We start from the raw sequence: 22,619 nt of genomic DNA, 5'->3' as shown, positions 1-22,619 counted from the left end.
GTTCAATCCCCAATGGCATCTCTAGGTAAGTTTGGGAGAGACCCTTGCCAGAAACCCTTGGACAGTGACTGCCAGTTAGAGCAGACAATGCTGAGCTAGATGGACCAACGCTCTAACTCAACAAATCTCACTAAAAACATTTTGTTCTTGCTACCTGAGCCCCCTATTTCTGGAGGCTGCGTCCTTGAACAAGTGAAACACGACACCACCATGTTTTGGCCCCTCCCTCATGCCTTGACACGTTTAACTGCAAAGCAGGTCTAAACAAGTTTCGGAATGCCAGCCTACTCAACAGCCTGATTTGGACGTGCTAATCCTAGTCCAATTACTCATGCTAACAAACAAGTACCTGGGCAGCGCTTTGGGTTTTTGCTATAGCACGCTGGCGACAAATAATGTCCAGCTGTCGATCCAGGTCTTCTTTTCGTTTGCAGATATCTTGATGTCTGCCAAGGGCTGCTTTGCCTAAGGAATTCAACCAAGTGCTTTTAGTTTAGTCATTTATATTCCACTTTTGAAACAGAATGTTGGTCACTTACCAAGATGCTTTCTCTCACACACTGAAATTCAATGCTTGCTTTACTGGCCGAGGGAGCCGGCATACAGCTTCCGGGTCATGTGGCCCGCATGACTAAGCTGCTTCTGGCGAACCAGAGCAGCGCATGGAAATGCCGTTTACCTTCCTGCCAGAGCGGTACCTATTTATCTACTTGCACTTTGATGTGCTTTCGAAAACAAGTAGTTCCTAACAAACCATTTACAAGAAACACATTGTGTTTGCTAAGCAGAACCTGCACGTATAAATTTATTTAATTAAACAATCTCCGGCTACAGACCTGGATAGGATGGGAGGGATAGGATGATGTTACAGGATTTCATCCCCTCAGCTAATCCCTGCTCTGGGCTTATGATCTGGGAAGACTATTTCAGATAGAACAGAGGCCAACTTTTGGACCTCACTATTAAAACAACTAATCAAGAGACAATTGACCATGGAGAAAAACCAACTGATAGATGAGGAAGACAAATTTTACATGTATGATGCTCTAAGAGAAAAATACCATCTGTCAGAGGTGGCCCAATGGCAATACTTGCAGCAACAACATCTTTGGTCCAGCAGCCTTCACAACATATGACACACCAGAGATTTTGGAGCAATTGGATAATTCATTCGAAACTAAAAAGGCAGGATTACTTTTTATAGTTATTTACTATCAACAAATAAGTTTGATAAAGTTTAATTTCTTAAACTCTAAGAAATTATTGGAATAAAGATTTGGAATGCTTACTGTTTCCTAGACAGAAGGAAAATATCATAGCTTCAGTATCAGATGCATCAATGGATCTTATACAAACATAAGGGAGTCCAGTAGATTCTAAGTATTATTTTCTACTGGACTCCCTTATGTTTGTATAAGAAAGGACTATCTAATGTAGCTCTTTGTTGGAGCTGTAATATAGACAGTGCTTCCTTGAAACATATGTTTTTACTGTGTCCCAACTTACTAAGTTTTGGGGAGGCAGTGCTGAACTATATAAACAAAGACCCTACGGAAAAAAATAAGATTTTCAGGGGTGAATGTGCTCTTGAGCTATATACCCATTGTATGGAAATTGACAAAAGGACAGCAAATATGGAATCTACATGCCCTAATGGTGGCCAAGAGACTGATACTGATGAATTGGAAGAACAGAGACACGATTCCCCTTAATCAATGGCTTAACATATGATTGGACAGCTTATGGACACAGACTTTCTTCGGATATATACAATAATATTTGGAATGAGTTTACACAGAATAAACTACTACTGACAATTATATGTGTATTAGAATAATAAGAATATACACATCTGGATATTTATGTATGGTAATGTAAAAGAATTTTCTATTTTTCATTCTCACTCATTTTCTTTCTCTTTTCTCACGCTCTTTTACAAATGAAATGCTTCTAATAAAATATTTGGGGGGGGGGACCGTGAAAAAAACCCTTTATAAGATACTCACTTATTTCATGGTCGACCTGGGCATCTAGACTAAACTTCCAGACGTCCCTGCTGATGGAGCTTTCTTGTCCCAGTCTCACCAAGTTGATGTCACCACAGTTTCCTGGATGTAAAACAGATACTCAGTGCCTTGCTACATTACAGTTAGTTTTTTGAAAAAGAAAGAAAAGCATTTCACAAACAATTTTGATCTGCTTAGCAAATCCTGAAATCTGCATCTTGCACATTAAGAGTTAAGAGTTGGAAAATGTTCAGGAAAGGGCAACTAAATGATCAAGGGGATAGAGCAACTCTCCTACAAGGAAAGGCTGCAGCATTTAGGTTTTTGGGTGTTCACTATGAGAACTGGAAGAGGGCTATGTGGACCACTGGCCTGATCCTGCAGGCTCTTCTTAGGTACTTAACGTTCTTTTGCTGAAAACACCCATAGGATGGTTTACAAAAAAAATAATACAAATAACAATTTTTTAAAACCACGAAAACTAGCAAAAAGAAATGAAGCAAACCTTTCAGTAGACAAGTGCAGCATTAAAAATATCTCAAAGGACCCTAAATATCCTTTAAAAAGCGTAAGGATGTACAGGAAAGACCATGCTTGGACTCTAAAAGATAAACAGAGATGGCACCAGGCCCCATTTGGAATGACTTTTCTGCAAGAACATATGCTACAGTAAGCGTAATTACTGCTAACTACACTGAAAGGGTGGGAGCACAGTCCTAAGTGACTTAAACCCTGAATAAGTCTTAGCATTTAGCTATAACCAAGCCAATTGCTCCCACCAAACCATGACTTCCACAGATGAGAACTGGGCAAGAACTCAATGTACCCAAAGGACTGCTACTGTCCTGGCATTTTCCCTTGAACATAAGAATTATTTTTTTCATCAGGTCGTCGACAGCAGCGTTGGATGGGGCACACAGCAGCACACGGTTCTTGATTTTGCTTTGCACAGAATTTTCTTTTCCTGGTCTCTGGAGATTAAAAAAGGGGGAGGAGAGAAGTTGTAAGTTACACCCAGAGTAACACAATTGAAACAACTGAATCCTATACAGTGGTACCTCGGGTTAAGTACTTAATTCGTTCCGGAGGTCCGTACTTAACCTGAAACTGTTCTTAACCTGAGGTACCACTTTAGCTAAAGGGGCCTCCTGCTGCCGCCATGCCACCGGAGCACGATAGCCCAAGGTACTATTTCTGGGTTAGCGGAGTCTGTAACCTGAAGCGTATGTAACCCAAGGTACCACTGTAAGTAGTCATGTCCAGTCTAGGAATGCATAACAATCCACACAGGAAGAACAAGGATATAGTTTGAATGCTTCACCTGTAGATTTACAAATAATTTAATGTGTCAATATGAATGGAAGTAGTTAAAAGTGCAGTTGTTGTTTAAGGGATTGTTATTTTGACTGGAGTGTAATTGAAATTAATAAGATTCTGGAATGCAGAAATAAAGTAAATCATCAAACCATCAATTCTAGCACATGGGGGGACGGACGGACCAAAATTATATAATTTGGCATCTAAATGATTAGTATTAATAATTGTATTATAATTTGGCATTGTTATAATGAGGCTATTATTGGATTATTGTAAAGGAAAACTAATAAAAATGATAAAAAGAGGAATGCATAACAATCCTTGAAGGGTCTTTCAAACAGCATCTAGTCCAACTCCCTGCTGGACAAAGGGTCTACCCTGCAACCTCAACATCCTTGAAAAAAATGCTGTGGGTAAAGGACCTCCTGCAACAGAAAGGCCACCCCCACCCCCGAGATAGTCTCATTTGAAAAGCTCCTACCTCTATGAAGTGCCCTCTAATATTTAGCCAAATAAGTGACTCCCTGGCAGTTCTCTCAGGGCACAAAGGGGATGGAGAAAAATGTAAATGCAATAATGTAGGGCAGTCTTGCACCCTTTCAGATCAAGGTCCCTTTTTAAAGCGCAATGGTTGTATCCAACATAATTTTACTCATAGAGTAGACCCTTAAATTTATGAGGCCTGTGTTAATCGTGCACAGCAACTGCAAAGAGTCTATTCCAAGTACAACTAAGAAGAGCCTGCTGGATCAGGCCAATGATCCATCTAGTCCAGCATCCTGTTCTCACAGAGGCCAGCCAGACGCTTGTGGAAAACTAGCAAGCAGGATCTGAGCACAAGTGCACTCATCCCTCTGGGGGCGTAGCCAGCTGCTCCGGCATTCGGAGTGGTGGGGGCGGAGCGATCCGCCCACAGGGGCACCACAGTGAGCTGCCCACAGAGTCCACCCAGTGGATGGAAGCCCCACGCTGCTGTTTCAGGCAGTGCCATTTTGTCACCCCCCTCCAGAATGACACTCAGGGCGGACCACATCCCCCGCACCTCGCTTCCTACGCCCCTGCTTCCCTCCTGAGGTTTCCAGCAACTGATATTCAGAAGCATTGATGCCTCTGATTGTGGCTAGAAGCCATTGATAGTCTTATTCTCCATAAATTTATCCAGTCCTCTTTTACGCACTGCCTGCTATCAACTAGCAGTGGATTCAACGAATTGTGTACTCTGGATTTTATTTTTAAAGAAAAATCATATGAAGAATATGAGTCTTTAACCATTCAGAGTTATCTATATACATTTTTTTTCTTTACCAGTCCCTCCTCTTACATCTGTGTCTTTAAGAGCAACCCAATACATAGAAATTTATAAGACCTTCATCTTTTCTGATTTTTTTTTAATTAAACAAGATTTATATGCTGCTTAATTTAAAAAAAATAAGTGGTTTAATAAAGTTAAAGAAAAAACAGAAAAATAGCAAATACTGTAATCAGACATATAAAATGATGAAAATAAGAGATAAAAATAAACTTTTAAAATAATACAAAACCAGATGTACATAATAAAATTATACGTCTGGATAGGTAAAGGTAAAGGGACCCCTGACCGTTAGGTCCAGTCGTGGACGACTCTGGGGTTGCAGTGCTCATCTCACTTTACTGGCTGAGGGAGCCAGCGTACAGCTTCCGGGTCATGTGGCCAGCAAGACTAAGCTGCTTCTGGTGAACCAGAGCAGCACACAGAAACGCCGTTTATCTTTCCACCGAAGCGGTACCTATTTATCTACTTGCACTCTGATGTGCTTTCGAACTGCTAGGTTGGCAGGAGCAGGGACCGAGCTACAGGAGCTCACCCTGTTGCAGGGATTTGAACCGCTGACCTTCTGATCAGCAAGCCCTAGGCTCTGTTGTTTAGACCACAGTCTGGATAGGCTTGTCTAAATGAAAAGGTTTTGAGCAGAAACAGTACAAGGAATATGCTTGCCTAATTTCAATGGGCAGGGAGTTCCAGAGAATAAGTGCTGCCTCAATTGACTTGGACAAGAATTGATCAAATATGGATTACTAGTGGAATGGCTCCAAGGATAAAAAAGGTGGAAATCTGCCCAAAGACATGCTCCAACCATAATGCAGTGAAGATGGAAATGAAACTAACAACAGCTGGATCTTTCAGATGGAGAATGAATGACACCCTATTCAGAGAGGTGGAGATTTACAAAAAGGCCCAAAAAACTTTGAAGGACTACTTTGAGATAAATCTGAGGACAGAAGTCGAGAAAAGAGTGACTTGGGACGCAAGTAAGGCCATGATGCGAGGTTTTCTGATACAACAGAACGCTTTAAAGAGAAAGAAACAAAATGAAAGGAAGGATAAGATTCTGGAAAAAATAAAAGAAGGAGAAAAGAAACTGAGGTCTAAACCAAAGTCTCATGAAATCCTGAGAGAAATTAAGTTCTATCAAATGCAATACATGGAATTGATGAATCAGGAGATAGAATGGAAAATTAAGCAAATGAGACAGAGGACATTTGAATCAGTGGATAAATGTGGGAAACTTCTAGCATGGCAATTGAAGAAGAGACAGAAATTAAATACAATCACAAGTTTGGAGGTGGATGGAAAGAACATTTTTATATCAAATGAGATTAGTAATTGCTTTCAGAGTTATTTCAGGAGATTATATTCACAAGGGCCGGAAAATGAAGGAGACATGGAAGATTTTCTTAAGAAATATGGATTACAAAAAATTTCGCAACAAAGTATGTTGATTTTAAATGAGAAAATAACAGACCAAGAAGTGGAGGGTGCCATTCAAAACATGCAACTAGGGAAATCTCCAGGACCAGATGGACTAACCTCCAGATATTATAAAGCATTGAAAGAATGGTTAGTACAGCCGCTTAAGGAGGTTTGTAATGAAATATTAGAGGGGGGAAAGGCACCTGAATCGTGGAAAGAAGCCTTCATCACACTTATACCAAAGACTGAAACTGAAAAAAACCAGATTAAGAACTACCGCCCTATATCACTACTTAATGTGGATTATAAAATATTTGCTGACATTTTAGGCAAAAAGACTGAAGAGGGTGTTAATGGAGGAGATTCATAAGGACCAGGCAGGCTTTCTCCCAGGAAGACACTTATCAGATAATGTAAGGAACATAATTGATATTATGGAACTGCTAACTGTAAATATTAATACGAAGGCAGTCCTAATCTTTGTGGACGCGGAGAAAGCCTTTGATAATATCTCTTGGAAGTTCATGAAGAAGAATCTCCATGGGATGGGGGTAGGCCAAAGGTTTGAAAATGGTATAAGTGCAATATATTCTGAACAAAAGGCTAAGTTAATTGTAAATAATGTGGTCACTGATGAACTATCCATAGAAAAAGGGACACGGCAGGGGTGCCCAATATCCCCATTACTTTTTATATCTGTCCTGGAGGTTTTGTTGAACATGATCAGGGGAGACCAGCTGGTAAAAGGAGTTCAGGTCGGAGCTAAACACTATAAATTGAAGGCATTTGCAGATGACCTAGTATTGACGTTACAAGAGCCAGACACTAGTACAAAAAGAGTTTTAGAGTTAATTCAATTCTTTGGCCAGGTGGCAGGATTCAAGTTGAACAAACAAAAAACTAAAGTTCTGGAAAAAAACTTAACAAATGTTGAAAGAGAGAGATTCCAAAATGAAACTGGGTTAATGGTGGCAAAGAAAGTAAAATATTTGGGGATTAACATGACATCTAAAAATGTGAACTTATTTAAAGACAATTATGACAAATGTTGGACAGAGGTAAAGAAAGATCTAGAAATATGGTCGAATTTGAAGCTTTCCTTGTTAGGCCGAATTGCAGTGATTAAAATGAATGTATTGCCTAGAATGTTATTTTTGTTTCAGACATTACAAATTGTGGATAAACTGGATTGTTTCAAGAAGTGGCAGAAAGATATATCTAAATTTATCTGGCAGGGCAAAAAGCCCAGAATAAAATTTAAGATACTTACTGATGTAAAAGAAAGAGGGGGGTTTGCCCTGCCGGATTTGAGACTGTACTATGAATCGGCAGCTTTCTGCTGGTTGAAAGATTGGCTACTTCTTGGGAATGCAGATATTCTGGATTTGGAAGGATTTGATAATAGGTTTGGTTGGCATGCATATTTATGGTATGACAAGGTTAAAGTTCATAAGGGTTTTAAAAACCATATTGTTAGGAAAGCATTATATAATGTTTGGATTCGGTACAAGGATTTGTTGGAAAATAAAACTCCTAGGTGGTTATCACCTATGGAGGCTAAGGAGGTGAAGAAACTTAATATGGAATCCAAATGGCCAAAATACTCTGAAATCTTAGAACAAGAAAGCGGTGAATTCAAACTACAGAGTTTTGAGAAATTAAAGCCCAAAGTGCGAGATTGGCTTCATTATTACCAAATAATGGAAACTTTTAAACAAGACAGGAAAATTGGCTTCCAGGTGGAGAAATCGAAATTGGAAACAGAATTGCTAGAACCCAATACTAAGAATGTATCAAGAATGTACAATTTGTTGCTGAAGTGGAATACAATAGATGAGACAGTTAAATCAGCCATGATTAAATGGGCACAGGACGTTGGACATGACATTATGTTTGCTGACTGGGAACAGTTATGGACCACCGGTATTAAATTTACGGCATGTAATGCCCTAAGAGAAAATATTATGAAAATGATTTACAGGTGGTACATGACCCCAGTTAAGCTTGCGAAGATTTATCATCTGCCCAATAATAAATGTTGGAAATGTAATGAGACTGAAGGTACCTTCTTTCACCTTTGGTGGACCTGCCCAAAGATTAAAGCCTTTTGGGAAATGATTTATAATGAAATTAAGAAGGTACTTAAATGTACTTTTCACAAGAAACCAGAGGCATTCCTCTTGGGCATGGTAGGCCAATTGGTGTTAAGGAAGGATAGGACTTTTTTTATGTACGCCACTACAGCAGCAAGGATTCTTCTAGCAAAGTACTGGAAGACACAAGAACTCCCCACGCTGGAAGAATGGCAGACGAAAGTGATTGACTTTATGGGATTGGCAGAAATGACCGGCAGAATCCGTGACCAAGAGAAGGAGACGGTGGAGGAAGACTGGAAGAAGTTCAAAGCTTATCTTAAGAACTGTCACAATATTGATGAGTGCTAAAATGTCAAAGGGAAGGAAGATGCAGAATTGCAGCTGAAAATGTTTGAGGATTTAAGGTGAAATTGAGAAAGATAATAAACTTAAATTTAATTGGCTAAAAGGGTTGCTGAAAAACTGTAAAATAAGGATGCAAAAAGGGTGAGGTATGGGGAAGTCCGAGAAAGGAGGCTTATGAAAATGAGGTTAAGAATTTATATTTGTGTGTTTGTCTGTATTGGTTGATGTTTTTATGTTCTTGTTGTTGTTTTGTTTTAAAATTGGAAAACTAATAAAAATTATTATATATAAAAAAAAGAGAATAAGTGCTGCCTCACTGAAAGCTCAATTCCTTGCACACACAGAATGGACGTTATGTAAAGGGACAAGAACAGGTCCAATAAAAAAAGAGAAGAAAGCAACCCTACTTTTTTTTAAAGCACCAGGCTAAAACCAGTAAACAATAAGAGGGACCACTATTTATTTATCTAACAAGATTTATATGGGAACATAGGAAGCTTCCTTATATTGGCCCATCTCCCTCAGTAGGGTGCATGGACTGACATCAGTTGTCTCCAAGGTTTCAGGCGGGTACTCTTTCCTAGCTATACCTGGAAATGCCAGGGATCAATTATGGGACCTTTTCTGTATGCCGAGCAAATAAACTACCATTATAGCTATGACGTTAAAACCCTAGGTGTTTTACATAAAGCAATATAAAATATTGTGTCTTGTAATTTGCCACCAGAATAGGAGAGCTGGGGATGCCATTTGTTGTTAAGCCTATTAGCTACTCTCGTGCATTTCACAAGGACTGGCACATGCAGGGTGTTATCGACCTAACCCACCTCGATGAAAATGCAGTAAAGGAGTCCAAGGATAGTCTTAGATTTCCCAGATCCAGGTGGCCCATGGATCAAGCAAATTTTGGGCAGCGAAGGAGACTGTGTCACGAGGGCATAAGCTGTTTCAATAGCTGTCCTTTGATCTTCATTAAATTCTCTCATGTATGAAGACTGTGGAGTAGGAGAGAGGACAAAGGCATGTCATTCACAAGACCTTTCTATTCCCTGTGATTTCTGTGACTTGGTTTACACTGCTGCTATGCCAAACCATGGCTTAGTGTGAGCATGTGGGTTCCTGGGACGGGAACCTTGCTAATTCTCCTGCTTTGAGCTAGGCCATAGTTCATAAAGGTAAAGGTAAATGGACCCCTGACCATTAGGTCCAGTCGTTGTCGACTCTGGGGTTGCGGCGCTCATCTCACTTTATTGACAGCTTCCGGGTCATGTGGCCAGCATGACTAAGCCGCTTCTGGCGAACCAGAGCAGTGCACAGAAACGCCATTTACCTTCCCGCCGGAGCAGTAACTATTTATCTACTTGCAATGTGTGCTTTCGAACTGCTAGGTTGGAAGGAGCTGGGACCGAACAACAGCTCACCCCGATCGGCAAGTCCTAGGCTCTGTGGTTTAACCCACTGCGCCACCCGCATCCCTCCATGGTTCATGCATTGCTACTATTTCTATATGAGTGATTAAATTTGTCTACCGTCCTTCATCCGAAGCTCATAGGGAGGGTCACAACATAAAAATACAAAATGAGAGCACAAAATGCATAATAAAAAGGAGACATAAAGGAGTAGGAAGAATTACACTTGGGTGGAGACAACATTCCTTCTTGAGCAACCTTCTAAGGCCACATGCCAGGGATGAATATGGGCAGAACAACATAGTACATTTTACCTTTGTACAGTTGCTTCTTCACACTGAAGACACCACTTTATCTCATCCCAAATTCAGGTAAGCAAGAGGCTTGATCAGAGCTCAAGTACACATCACAGCCAGGCAAAAAACAAAACAAAACCATTCAAGGAAGGTGCAAAGCAAGGCTGGTGAGGGACATAGCCTGGGGAGTGTTGCAAGGGCCGGACAGAGGCTTGGAGGGTGGAATTTGGCCCCTGGATCTGAAGTTCCTCACCCCTTTAAGACATCTAAAAGACCATTCCCTGTTCCCAAGGTCTACTGATTTGTAGCCATGTTATGGGCACCATGCAGAAAGCAGCACTTTGTGAACCATAATTCTGAAGGTTTCCTTGGAGATGGCAGAAGGAAAGAGAGCTTCCATTTGTTGCTAATCTTACCATTTAACTGTCACTTCAGTTCTTCCCTCTCCCCAACCCATTAAGGAAAGTTGGCTGCTGGAGTAGAAATAAATAGATATCATCTCCCCTCTCTCTGGCCTTCTCTACCCATCTCTGAGGAAATTTCAGCTTAAAACCTGGCTCATTGGCATACAGTTTGGTAATGGGTAGCAAGGATATTATACTTCCCTAAATCAGGACTGGGACATATCTTTAGCCCATTTAAAACCAATTCAAACACTTACAGAATTCTCAGAGTCCACATTTGAGCCCATGAGAGAGAAGTCAGAATATTCTGTGCTGATTATGGCTTTGGCTAGAGGGCTTCGGTTAAGCAGAAGAAGGGCCTTAAACATTCGCTGCATGGTGGCCAATGAACAAATGGTGAGGCACATTACTTTCTTCTCGATACGGGACAAATTCCCTTGTGTCTTGACAGACAGATTAACGACATCCTGCTCTTTGTATTCTGTTTATTTTTTTAAAAGAAAAGACACATACACAGGAATAAAATTCAGAAATAATACTACATGCATTCATCATCATTTAGAACCCAAACCATAGTTTGAGAGCATTTCCAATATATATAAAGGTAAAGGTAAAGGTAAAGGGACCCCTGACAGTTAAGTCCAGTCGCGAACGACTCTGGGGTTGCGGCGCTCATTTTGCTTTACAAGCCGAGGGAACCGGCATTTGTCTGCTTCCACCAACAGTTTTTCCATGTCGTGACCAGCATGACTAAGCCGCTTCTAGCAAAGCCAGAGCAGTGCACAGAAACACTATTGACCTTCCCACCAGAGCAGTACCTATTTATCTATTTGCAATGTGTGCTTTCAAACTGCTAGGTTGGAAGGAGCTGGGACCGAACAACAGGAGCTCACCCTGTCACAGGGCCTCGAACCACTACATCCCAAATCAAAAGAATTAATGACACAAATGGTTGGCTAAGGTAATTCTTTTCCCCACTGACAAGTTAGTTTTAAAAAACTTACTAAAATAAAACCGAGTGACACAACCGACGTGGCACACTGGGCGGCTTTCTGCCTCACGAGCGTTGCTATGAAAGGCTTGCTTTTCATACACTGTTAAGACCACAAAGTCATCTTGCTTTGGGTACTGTCTCCCCAAATTGCTCTCCGAGAGGTTAGCTGGAAAAATAATTTGAACACAGAATAAAAATATGCAAGCATCTAGCCACATATGGATATGGCTTTAATGTTACCAAACCCTCAGTAAAAAGATACATGTCAACCACAAGTTGCTGAAGCTCAGCTTTGAATTTCAGGTGTTTTCAGTTACACCTGTGACCCAGCCTAATAAATCTTTCGTCAATTTAGTTGTATGAGGTTTTTCTCTCTCTTCATTTGTATGACCTGATAAGAACAGTTTTGGAGACATAAAGCAATCTAGGTGTTGAGATAAAACAGGTATATCACTCCTCAAACCCTGTTTTGTTTTGGGGTTTTTTATGAAATAGCATTAGTTTTTTATTTATTTAATCCTTTACAGCACCTGGAGTTCAGTTTGCTTGGGTCATGGGCATGGGATATTGGTTTATTTTATTTCCCAAAATTTATACGCACCCACCTCAAGGTTTAATACTTCTTTTATACACGAGATATAAAACAATAAAATTATTGGTATAAACCTTTCTTTTTTTAAAATTCAGATCAGTGCAAAACTGAAAATGGTCTAAAACACCCATCAACATGTGTGGGCAAAAAAGCAAAAATTATGCAGACAGAAAGAAGTATAATAGCACTTGTCTGCTTACCCCAGCAATCTCACCTTAACACAAGCATTTGCTATCTACTTCAACCACTACTGAAAACAGAACCGAATTTTTACTGCCTGTTTGTTTATATGCAGTGAAATTCTCACCTACCTGTAAAATCTGCTTCATTTGTGTCCAGACTGAAGTTCAGCAAAGTTAAATGGAAATTCCTTTTGTCTTTCCATTTCTGGTTCTCTATCCAATCTTGTGCCACCTACAAGAAAAAGCAAACTTTGGCTTAACAGCAGCTATGAAGAGTGCTCTTCCATCCACTAGACTTTACAAAGGGGTGATCCAGACATCAATGCTTTGTGTAAGTGAAAAATTAATTCTTGGGCTCTTCCACCCTGAGGAGTTGTGTCCCCACTCAACACCACCATGAAGGCCTTTTGGTCTCAATGGAAGAGTCTAGAGCTCACGGATGACATACTATACAGATAATGGGTAGAAACCACTGGGGCTGGGCAAGGTGGCAGCTAGTTGTGTCACAGAATCATAGAGCTGGAAGGGACCCTGAGGATCATCTAGTCCAAACTCCTGCAAATGTAGGAATATGCAGGTGTCCCATATGGAGATCAAACCTGCAACCCTGGCATTATCAGCACCATACTCTAACAAAGCTAAAGAAGCTGGGACACTCTGGTGTAGCAAAGACCCTTGGGTAGAATAAGGGAGAAATTCTAATTGGTCAGGGGCAGGCAGGCTGTAGAGAATTGGTTCCAAAGGTGTGGTGCCTGCATCAACCACCAGTGGAGTCAGGCCCTGGACTCCACCACTGTAGCAAACATAACCACCTGGAGTTCAGCAGAGCTAGAAGAGAGGGTTTATACTACATGGAAGAACCTGGAGGCACAGGAATGTACCCTGGAGAATAAACCTCTGAATTTGTTGTAAAATGAGATTTATGAGGGATTTATTAAATATGATCGAAAGTCGTCACACCAGTGGCTGTTAAAGGATTAAGATTGGAATTGTGGAACTGGGCTAATTAAGAGAATTGGTGCAGGACCAAGGAATGACATCAACTCCTGATAGCCGGAACATGGGAAGTCATTCAAAAATGTTTAATTTGGAACTGATTAATTGGCTCTTTTGATTGTATTGTGATTTGGCGTGATTTGGTATTGTATTAATGTGGCCTACATTGGATTGTTATTAAAAATTAATTTTAAAAAATTAATTAAAAAAAAGTAGTATGATGCTGATTTAAATGTATGGTGAAGATGTAGCCTAAGTGGAATTGCAGTGGAGGTAGGAAGGGAAAAGGAGAGGAAAGAGAAAAATGGGGCATTCTGTTGCCAACTCTGGTCCTGTCCACTGCTGGCATGCAGCAGCTCCCAACCACCTCCAATGCACTTCCTGAAGGGTCCACCAACTAAGGTATGTATTCTCCTTACAAGTGTGTCTTCTTAAAAAGACTTAATTCTTTGTACAGAAAATGCTGAATATAAAGCTATGGAACTCTAGACTGTCCAACCTGTATTTGCACATGCCCAAGAATGCACTTTAAAATAGCACACCAGTGGCACTGTGCACCAGCACAATTATCCCACATTACTTCTACTATAGCATGGAACAGTTGGCAGGACTGTGGGAACAAAGGGACATTTTCCACCTTTGGTGGGAATGCCCACAAATCATTCTGGTCTGGGATCAAGAAATACCTGTTTAAATTTTTGCCCAGCTTTCTTTGATAAATATGTGGGCAGAAATGATGAAGACTTTTCGCTCAAAGGAACGTTAAACATGGGTGCTGGCAGCAGCCTAAATTTCCGTAGTTCCAACAATGGAAAACATTACAGAGCTTGAATATTTCTCCATGGTGTAAAAAACCTAAATTATGGGTCTGCAAGGGGAAGGAGGACCCTGAACATTTTTACTCCGTTCAAAGATGGACATGGAATGATCTTTCCTTACACCAGAGAAATATGTCATGATTTAAAGTTGGGTGTCATAATTTCTTATGGTGGTTCTTCTATCTGCCTTGACTTGTTTTAGATATGTCAGGTTATTATTATATTATTGTCGTTATTGTTCACTTGTTCTGCTTACATAACGGTCTGAAAATCAATTAAAAATGTGTTTCTTTAAGCCAGGTAGGCCTCCCTGAAACTAGCCAAAAGACTCCAGTTAAAAGTGGCCACCAGACTACAAAGAGCTGAGGGAGACTTTACTTACTGTTTCAAAGGTATTTAGCATCATTAAGGGGAAGAAAGTATTGAAGTAGTCATTGTAATTGTTAAAAGTGGCTGGAACAGAAGTCATAACAGACTGTAGGAGGTAAGCTGGTGGCCCAAACTGACTGAACTGTGCAAACATGTCATAGTTCCACTTCAGGATTTCTCTACTAAATATGGCAGGACTTCTCTGCTGGGCATTCACGCTGTTTGCTTGTGTGAAGCGTGGATTCATTTCATGCCAGGAAACAGGTCTGGAGGCAGGCAGCGCCCCACCAGTATACACATTAGAGTTATTTTGCACATTTAGCAACTGAGGGACGTTGTTCGAATTCTGTGGTTGGAGAATGCTGTTCGGCATAGGGATTTGGGACTGCAATCCATTCCCCTTTGAGGTGGGGGGCATGAAGGAATATGATTTGCTCTTTGGAACTGCTGGGGGCTTTGGGATGCTCTCGAGCTCCTTGGTGAGGTTTGCGTTCCGGGAAGAAACGCTGAAGATTTTCATCGTGGAGAGCCTAGGGGGTGCAAAAGTCTTGGCAGACGCATTGTCTTGTGGGCCACCAGCAGAACAGCTTGCGCCGTGAGCCTCTGCTTCAGCTGCTCTTTTAGAACCTGCTTCCTTGCATATCTCATTAGCATCCTGTAGTGGGCTTGCAGATACATTGACTTCTATGTGTGTGGGGTTACTGCCACTTTCTATTTGTGAACACAGCTCCATGTCCACTGGATCGGACTGTGTAAGAAACAAGTTGTCATCTTCAATGTTCTCATTCAATTGTGGCTCTCCCTCTTTCAAAGCCACATCCTCATCACAAGAGCTAGAGGAGGAATCGGTAGAGTTCAAGGGATTGGTTTTACTAGCTGTAGCTTCAAGGACTGAGGAACTTGGGTTTCCTCTTTGAGTGTGCTGACCCTTCTCTCTCTCTTTAGGCCTTGTCTGCCTATAGAACTGAAGTTCTTGGCAAGAAAGCATTTTTCTATTTTTAGTAGTTAGGTGTGAAGCATTTATTAGTTGTGATGTTCTTTTCTGTGCAACATCTACTCTGCCAGCAATTTCGCCATGACGACGCAACTCAGCAAGACTGTCCTGTGTGCGCTGAGATAGTTCAGCTGCTCTACGGACTTTCTTTGACAGGCCAAGATTCTCTGTCAGTGAGGTTGGGGGTGGAAAATGGTGGACTTTGGCAGGTGGGACCACAGTAGGAGTAGATCTTGCTGGTTCTGCCTGTGGTGGTGCCTTCTTTGGCTGAATAGTAGATTCTTTGACAGCAGATGCTGACTCTGAAGGAGCAGTAGGTGCTGATGGATCTATGTGTCTGGAACACCCTACATCCATCCCTGTGGAAGTCGAGCAACACATTGCATTTCTGCTGCTAATGTTGACCTTCTGAGCCGGTGTATGTGGCTTTGTTTTAGTTTCACTGTTTTGCACAGGGTCCTCTTTTGCTTCTTCAGTGGCATTAAACCAATGAGGGTTTGACTCATAACCCCAGTAATTTATTTCCAAGTCAGTGGCTCTCTGGCCATTGTCTGTCTCCACTAAAAGGTTCTCCTCCTCTGTCGTTTCCTCATTAGTTTGGCTGTCCTGCCATTCTGAGTAAATTTCAGCTTCTGATTCGAACTCAAACAACTGTGATTCATGTTCCGCATTTGTTGGCGAGGAATTCATTGGCTCTTGCCCCTGTGCACTGGATTGCTTCTCATGGCGCACACATGTTGTATCTTTTCTGCTCTCTCTGCTAGTGTTCCCTTGGTTTTCATCCTCTTCTGAAGAGTCAGAAATAATAATTGTTTGGATTGGTCCCTTTGCTGCCTTAGAAGGGTGGTCTTCACTGATAGACTGAGATTGAACAGAGCCCATAACTTTCTTGCTGCTTTCCTGCCTAGAGTCAACGGGTGTTTCTTTGGTGTAAGCAATGAAGGTGCCTTTATTGAAGACTATGTTAATTTGGGAATCTGTTGCTGTGCTAGTTGAAGTGACAGAATCTGACTGTCCTGTTTCAAAACTCACCAGTGTGTCCTGGCATTTATTTTTCATACAGGCAGACAGACTAAGGAAAGACTTGCTTGAGCTTGCCCCCGATTTGCAGAGCAATGGATCTGATGTGTTGCCAGCGCTACCTGCAACAATATCACTCTTCGGCCCTTCCTGGCTTTTCCCTTGGTCTCTAACTGACTGCTCCTTCTTTCTTTTGGACTCCAGCATGGTGTTGCTTCTATACTTATTAAGCACTTGTCTCAACTTCGCCTTGAAGCTGGGGCTCAGAGGTCTCAGAGGTTTCCTTTGGCTTGTAAGGTCATTCTGATCAACACTTTTCTCCAAAGCATCACTGCTGTCATCATTCTTTGTCATCAGAGGACTGGAAGCTCTGGGTCTCTCCACCCCTGACCAGATGTTCTCAACCTTTATGTCTATCCCTAGTATCTGGTGACAGCTCGTGGTTTTTTGAACATACATGTATCTTTTTGCTAACATGGAGCCCTCTTGTACTTGGCCTTCTTGGCAGACTTCATCCTTCCTTGCTGCTGACAAGTGAGGTGGGTGCTCATTGCACATATTCACTGGATGCATGTCTTCTTGCCTTTCATTTACACCAATGGGAAAGCTCTCCACGATGGGGGAAGAAGGTCCTGATTTCACCCACATGGTCCTTATGATATGCTTCAGAGTACTCTGCAATTCTTGAGTCTGCTTGGGACTCAGCTCCAAGTTCATGCGGTTACGGAGAAGCAAGTTGAGTTCAAGAAAGAACTGCTTACACACGGGAGTCTTCACATCATGTAAGCCTTCCTTCAGGATATTACGAATCAGTTTCATGCAGAAAGACTGCACAGACTCTGTTTCCAGAGATGGTGATGTAGCTGTGCTTATTAAGCAGCTCCTGGCCGCTCTTCTCTCGATGCCAGCCATGAACACTGCACGTGGAAGCTTGGCCCATGCTACCACTGTCCGCACCCATTTTTCCGCGCTGACCCACAGAGAACTCAGGCACTTTTTCTTAAGGTGGAGTTGAATCACGATCACCAGGACCCAAATAAAGAACTGAGATACTTTGTCATAAGATTCAGCGGAGTTCTCAGAGACATCCGTTTTTAAACACAGGTGGCTCATAACCTGTACGCTGTAGCCAATCCCCAGCTCCCTGAGGCCCATAAGGGAGTGGATGAAAGGAATAAGCCATAGAAAAGTGCTGCTGTGCAACTGTATGTCTTGGCCAAAGTCAGCCTGGAATGCATCAATTAATGTTTTCATATCTTCATACAAGTCAGGGAAGTAATTAGGACAAGCAGCAGATTTCTGCCTGGTAACCTGAAACAAGAAGTCAATGTTTTAACAGCATGTTCTTCATTCCGCTGCTGCCACCCCACCCCACCCGCCGCATATACAGATGCCATCCTCACACGATTTTACTATGACAGGAAAGGGGGTTTGTTGCGCTTCAGATGTTGCTGGACTCAAAATTCCATCAGCCTCAGCCAGCATGGCCAATGATCAGAGACGATGGGAGTTGTAGCCTAGCATCATCCAGAGTGCAACAGGTCTACATTGTTTTAATGAAAAAAAACAAAGTTTTCAGGAGGCTGAATTCTGTTGCCAGTAAGAAACCACCCTTCAAACGAACACCAGGATCCAGCCTTTGAAAATGAAAAGTGTTTGTTCTAGAGGACAGATGTGGTTTGATTCTTCTCTCCAGCTATACTCTGCAGCTGCCCCCATAACCATATTTCAACCATGGAACGAGACAATAAATTAGATCAACATGCAAGGTACCTTCTGTGGCTTTTCTAGGCGGTAGTCATACACCAGTTGGCTGCAGGTGACCATTTCTTCTTCACAATCTGATAGCGGCACAGATCTAGTCCTTTGAAAACATTAAGAAAGCAAAGCATTTAAACCAAAAGCTATTTATTTAAATGTGTAGTTTACATCATTCTTAAAGCTCACGACTGCTGGGGGGTGGGGAGAGAACAGAACAGAAGAATATGTAATCAAGGTCAATGTTATTTCCTCCTCTGACCCTGAGTCCCAAAGACTATGCAAATAATTATAGCGTTACATTTGTCATAAAGAATACTTAAATTGCTCTCAGACTTAAACTAACTGCCTTAGTGAAAGCTAATTCACTTAGGCCAGAGGATTTCACTCAAACTTAACTCTAAACCACAGATGGTTGCAAAGAAGAAATCTCCATTTTTCATCATCTTGTTTGGATCCACTTTGAGCCTTTAGGACTCCATATTATGTATCCCGCATATGTGTATGAAGATTAACTAAGCTCTTCTAGTAAGGAAAAAAACATTGTATTTAACTAACAGGTTATGTGCACCTGGTACAATGAGGGAACGAACTCTGAAGGACAGTAAGCAGATAATCAGTATGGCAATAGTGAAAGGACTGCTAAGCATAGCAGCACTTATATTTAACCTGATAAATGAATCACAGATAATGGAAAACAGATTTTGATAAACAGCTAATAAGAGAAATTAATCAAAAACACCCTTAAAAAAAGGTTACCCTTTAAAAAATGTATAATAAGATGAGGAGGTTGAGATGGGCTAGACAGAAGAGCAAAAGGATCTCTGGTTGGTCTAGAATGGTGTCAATGAGTTGTAACTTTGATGGGAAAGTCTGATGTAATCCTATGACTGGTGAAGTAGAAATAACATTTGAAAGCCCCAAAACGCAGTCTTCTCCAGTATTTTTGACAAGACTGATCCTATGTACATTTGTACTAATAAAGGCCTACTTTTCAACTGAAGCCTGTGTCTTTGGGGAGTTCAGTGGAGGGCAACCTCTGGTCAAACTCCTCTACTAATTTCTTTCCAGAGTTGGAACCCAGCTCAGCTGACTCACTACAGCTTGCTTTGGTTGATTCCAATCTGGCACTAAAATTTCTTGTAGGTTTATGAAACATGGCTTGTTTTAAGCTCTGTAGGAAGAAACTGGTTTGCTTGCTCATCTGTGAGACAACCTAAGGCACATTGGAACAAACCATAGTTCACATACACACCATAGATGCACCATGATTTGTAAATGCAGGAAAGACAACCTCACTAAGTCATAGGCTCCTTAGGTGGCTTTGGAAGAAATACCACAACATCCACAAAATGGGCATGAGCAACATAGCTCATCCAATGATGTTAGATGGAAACTGTTCCACTGACATATTTTCTGCAGGAACCACATTTCATAAAATTAGAAAGTGTCACAATACATGAACACAACACAAATCCAATCAAGAAACTCATGGTTAAAATCAATGCAGTAGTTAACTTTTTACAGATAACCATCCCTACAAAACACAATATATTTATAAAAACTAGTATTAGAACTAAAACAAAAAACAAATTACAATTTAAACAGTGAATGAGTTTTATTGGTAGGTATTTTAACTGGAACACTTGAAAATATTTTAAGCAAAGCCTTTAACTGATTTGCAGATAACATTTAAACTATATCAAATATGTTTAATCTTAATCCAGTGGTAACTAATATATATATCAATGCAGTAGTTAACTTTTTACAGATAACCATCCCTACAAAACACAATATATTTATAAAAACTAGTATTAGAACTAAAACAAAAAACAAATTACAATTTAAACAGTGAATGAGTTTTATTGGTAGGTATTTTAACTGGAACACTTGAAAATATTTTAAGCAAAGCCTTTAACTGATTTGCAGATAAGATTTAAACTATATCAAATATGTTTAATCTTAATCCAGTGGTAACTAATATAGTTACATGTTGATGCACAATTCCCATCAGCCCCAGCCAGAACGGCCAATTGCTCAGCAAGAATTGAAGGATATCACACTGGCTTCCAAAATGCTGTATTATAAAAACTGTAATAAAAGGATAAAGGACTGACCTCTTGCACCTTTGGCGAATATTCTCTATTTCTTTATTATAACTCACGCTGTTGTTAATAGTTTGAAATGCCTCACTTGGATCAATGTGCTGCCCCCACACTTTGGACCCAAGCTTATCCAGGATCACCATGAAGCAGTGGAGTGCAGGCCAGAAGGGACTGTTACTTTCATCTGAAACAGACAAGTCAAAACATGCTGAGATGGGAAATAATATTTAGTCAATGAAAACACGCAAATTAAAAAATGAAAATGTTGAGTACATGGGGGGGGGGGAATAAAAACCCAGTATCAAGCAATACTGGAATTGCCATAAAATCAGTGAGCAAATTTGTATTCAAATTATGTTTTACTCAGAGTAAACTTCAAATGAAATGAATGAACCTGGCTAAATTAAGGAACTGGCTTGATGCTGAATCCATGGGCAACCTGTAGTCCCTGCAAGTATTTCATGCTGCCTGCTGCAGCTGATCAACTGTCCTCTGGCAGCAAAATTTTGCTGCCTAGGGAGGTGGAATGCCCACATGTTTGGAGCAGGAGAGTACTACTGTATTAAACTGAACTGAGGAGAGAGTGTTTCAACACCAAACTAGAACGTATTCAATTAGAGAAAATACTAAAAAGCAGTGTATGCGTGCAACCACACAGCCAATTATGCAAACTACCCAGGGTGCATAGGATCCCCTCCACCCCCTGCAGAAACTGGACCTTCACTGGTGGGTGCTCCAATGTCACATTTCCATGCCCGGGGGGTGGGGATCCTCGGATAGGATGTACCAAAGCTGCTCGAACATCCCTCAGGTTCATTCCCAGGTAAGGAACTCAATCAATCAATACCCCGCCCATCTGGCTGGGCTTTCCCAGCCACTCTGGGCAGCTCCCAACAGAATATTAAAAATAAAACAAAACACCAAACATTTAAAACTTCCCTAAACAGGGCTGCCTTCAGATGTCTTCTAAAGGTTGGAAAGTTGTTTATTCCCTTGACATCTGATGGGAGAGCATTCCACAGGGTGGGTTCCACTACTGAGAAGGCCCTCTGCCTGGTTCCCTATAACCTCAATTCTCACAGTGAGGGAACTGCCAGAAGGCCCTCAGAGCTGGACCTCAGTGAACGAATTCCAGCAAGACAATACTTTTTATTAAATTTGCTGCAGTAAAGGACAATCCCATAGAATAGTGGGTACTGTGCTAATCACAGGTTTCAAGACAGCTTTTATACTTCTCCATACACTGCTTACATGGCGCTAAGTATATAAGCAGTTCCACATGGTCCATTCTACATCAGCCATGACATGACATGCTGGTCAAGATTCTCCTACAGGTCATTTTACATAACCTTTTTTATATATATATACATATCTAACCTTCCATCAGGACAGTAACATCAGGTTAATCTCTAAGCTAATCAAAGAGACATTCTTTCAATATTCCAAATTTTGATCTATATAGTTTTCTAATCTAAGCATGTTCAAGCTAACTAATACTTTCCAAATAAGGATATGCACTGACTTATTCTACTAACATCCTTAATATCTTTTTTTGCCAATCCTCCCTGGTGGATGCACCTAATACATGTTCTTCAGTGATAGATGCAAGGTAGTTCTCCACCCAGTTGAACAATGTGTCACTTGCTGCATCAGTGTCTGAGAGATGTGCCTGTTCACCCTCTTCAAATTCAATATGGCCCTGAAATCTTCCTCCTCCTCCTTTGGGACTATGAAGATTATCGAGTAGCAGGGCATGGGCTCTATGGCATCGATGGATTATCAGCTGAATGGCTGCTAGGACCACATAGCGTTTTCTCCTTTTTGGACATGGGAGAAATGACAAAGTGGTTGTGAGGTAAGTGGGCAAAGTCCTGAATATCCCCTTCCCTCGTGGTTTGTAGAACCCACTGATCTGTTGTCATCTCCTTGCAGCAGGAGAAGAACTGTTACAGATGAACTAAACTGGAAGCTTAGGGAGTCAGGAGTAGAGATGGGAAGGCCTGGGGGCGGTGGAAATTGGGGAGGAAACCCCAGTGTCCGTCCCCCCACTTTTTTCTGAAGCTGTTTTTTTCTAGAAAAATTGGGGAAAAAAGTTTGATATAGTTTGAATATTCCACACACCTTTTTTGTTTTTTAAAAAAGCACTACTCAAAGGGTAGATCTTCTATGGAGCTTAAATATTGAAGT

The 22,619-nt window shown here is 41.1% G+C and overlaps 1 protein-coding gene across 4 annotated transcripts in view; it reads right to left on the bottom strand.

Moving 5' to 3' along the window:
- The window catches only part of LOC307207410 (putative helicase senataxin), a 56,938-nt gene that overhangs the window by 13,770 nt on the left and 20,549 nt on the right, over nucleotides 1-22,619 (bottom strand). For all 4 annotated transcript variants that reach the window (XM_079961191.1, XM_079961192.1, XM_079961190.1 and 1 more), the window contains 10 exons: nucleotides 20,445-20,616; nucleotides 18,343-18,433; nucleotides 14,569-17,880; nucleotides 12,502-12,604; nucleotides 11,609-11,764; nucleotides 10,862-11,085; nucleotides 9,323-9,490; nucleotides 2,833-2,977; nucleotides 2,007-2,108; nucleotides 350-465 (listed from right to left, as the gene is read on the bottom strand). In XM_079961191.1, the coding sequence (XP_079817317.1) occupies nucleotides 350-465; nucleotides 2,007-2,108; nucleotides 2,833-2,977; nucleotides 9,323-9,490; nucleotides 10,862-11,085; nucleotides 11,609-11,764; nucleotides 12,502-12,604; nucleotides 14,569-17,880; nucleotides 18,343-18,433; nucleotides 20,445-20,616 (4,589 nt within the window). The remainder of the gene's footprint in view (nucleotides 1-349; nucleotides 466-2,006; nucleotides 2,109-2,832; nucleotides 2,978-9,322; nucleotides 9,491-10,861; nucleotides 11,086-11,608; nucleotides 11,765-12,501; nucleotides 12,605-14,568; nucleotides 17,881-18,342; nucleotides 18,434-20,444; nucleotides 20,617-22,619) is intronic.

This window comes from Podarcis cretensis (genome assembly GCF_951804945.1).
Source record: "Podarcis cretensis genome assembly, chromosome: Z".
Taxonomy (NCBI): domain Eukaryota; kingdom Metazoa; phylum Chordata; class Lepidosauria; order Squamata; family Lacertidae; genus Podarcis; species Podarcis cretensis.
The sequence above is the reverse complement of the archived record's forward strand: the minus strand, read 5'-3'. Positions and strand labels throughout refer to the sequence as shown.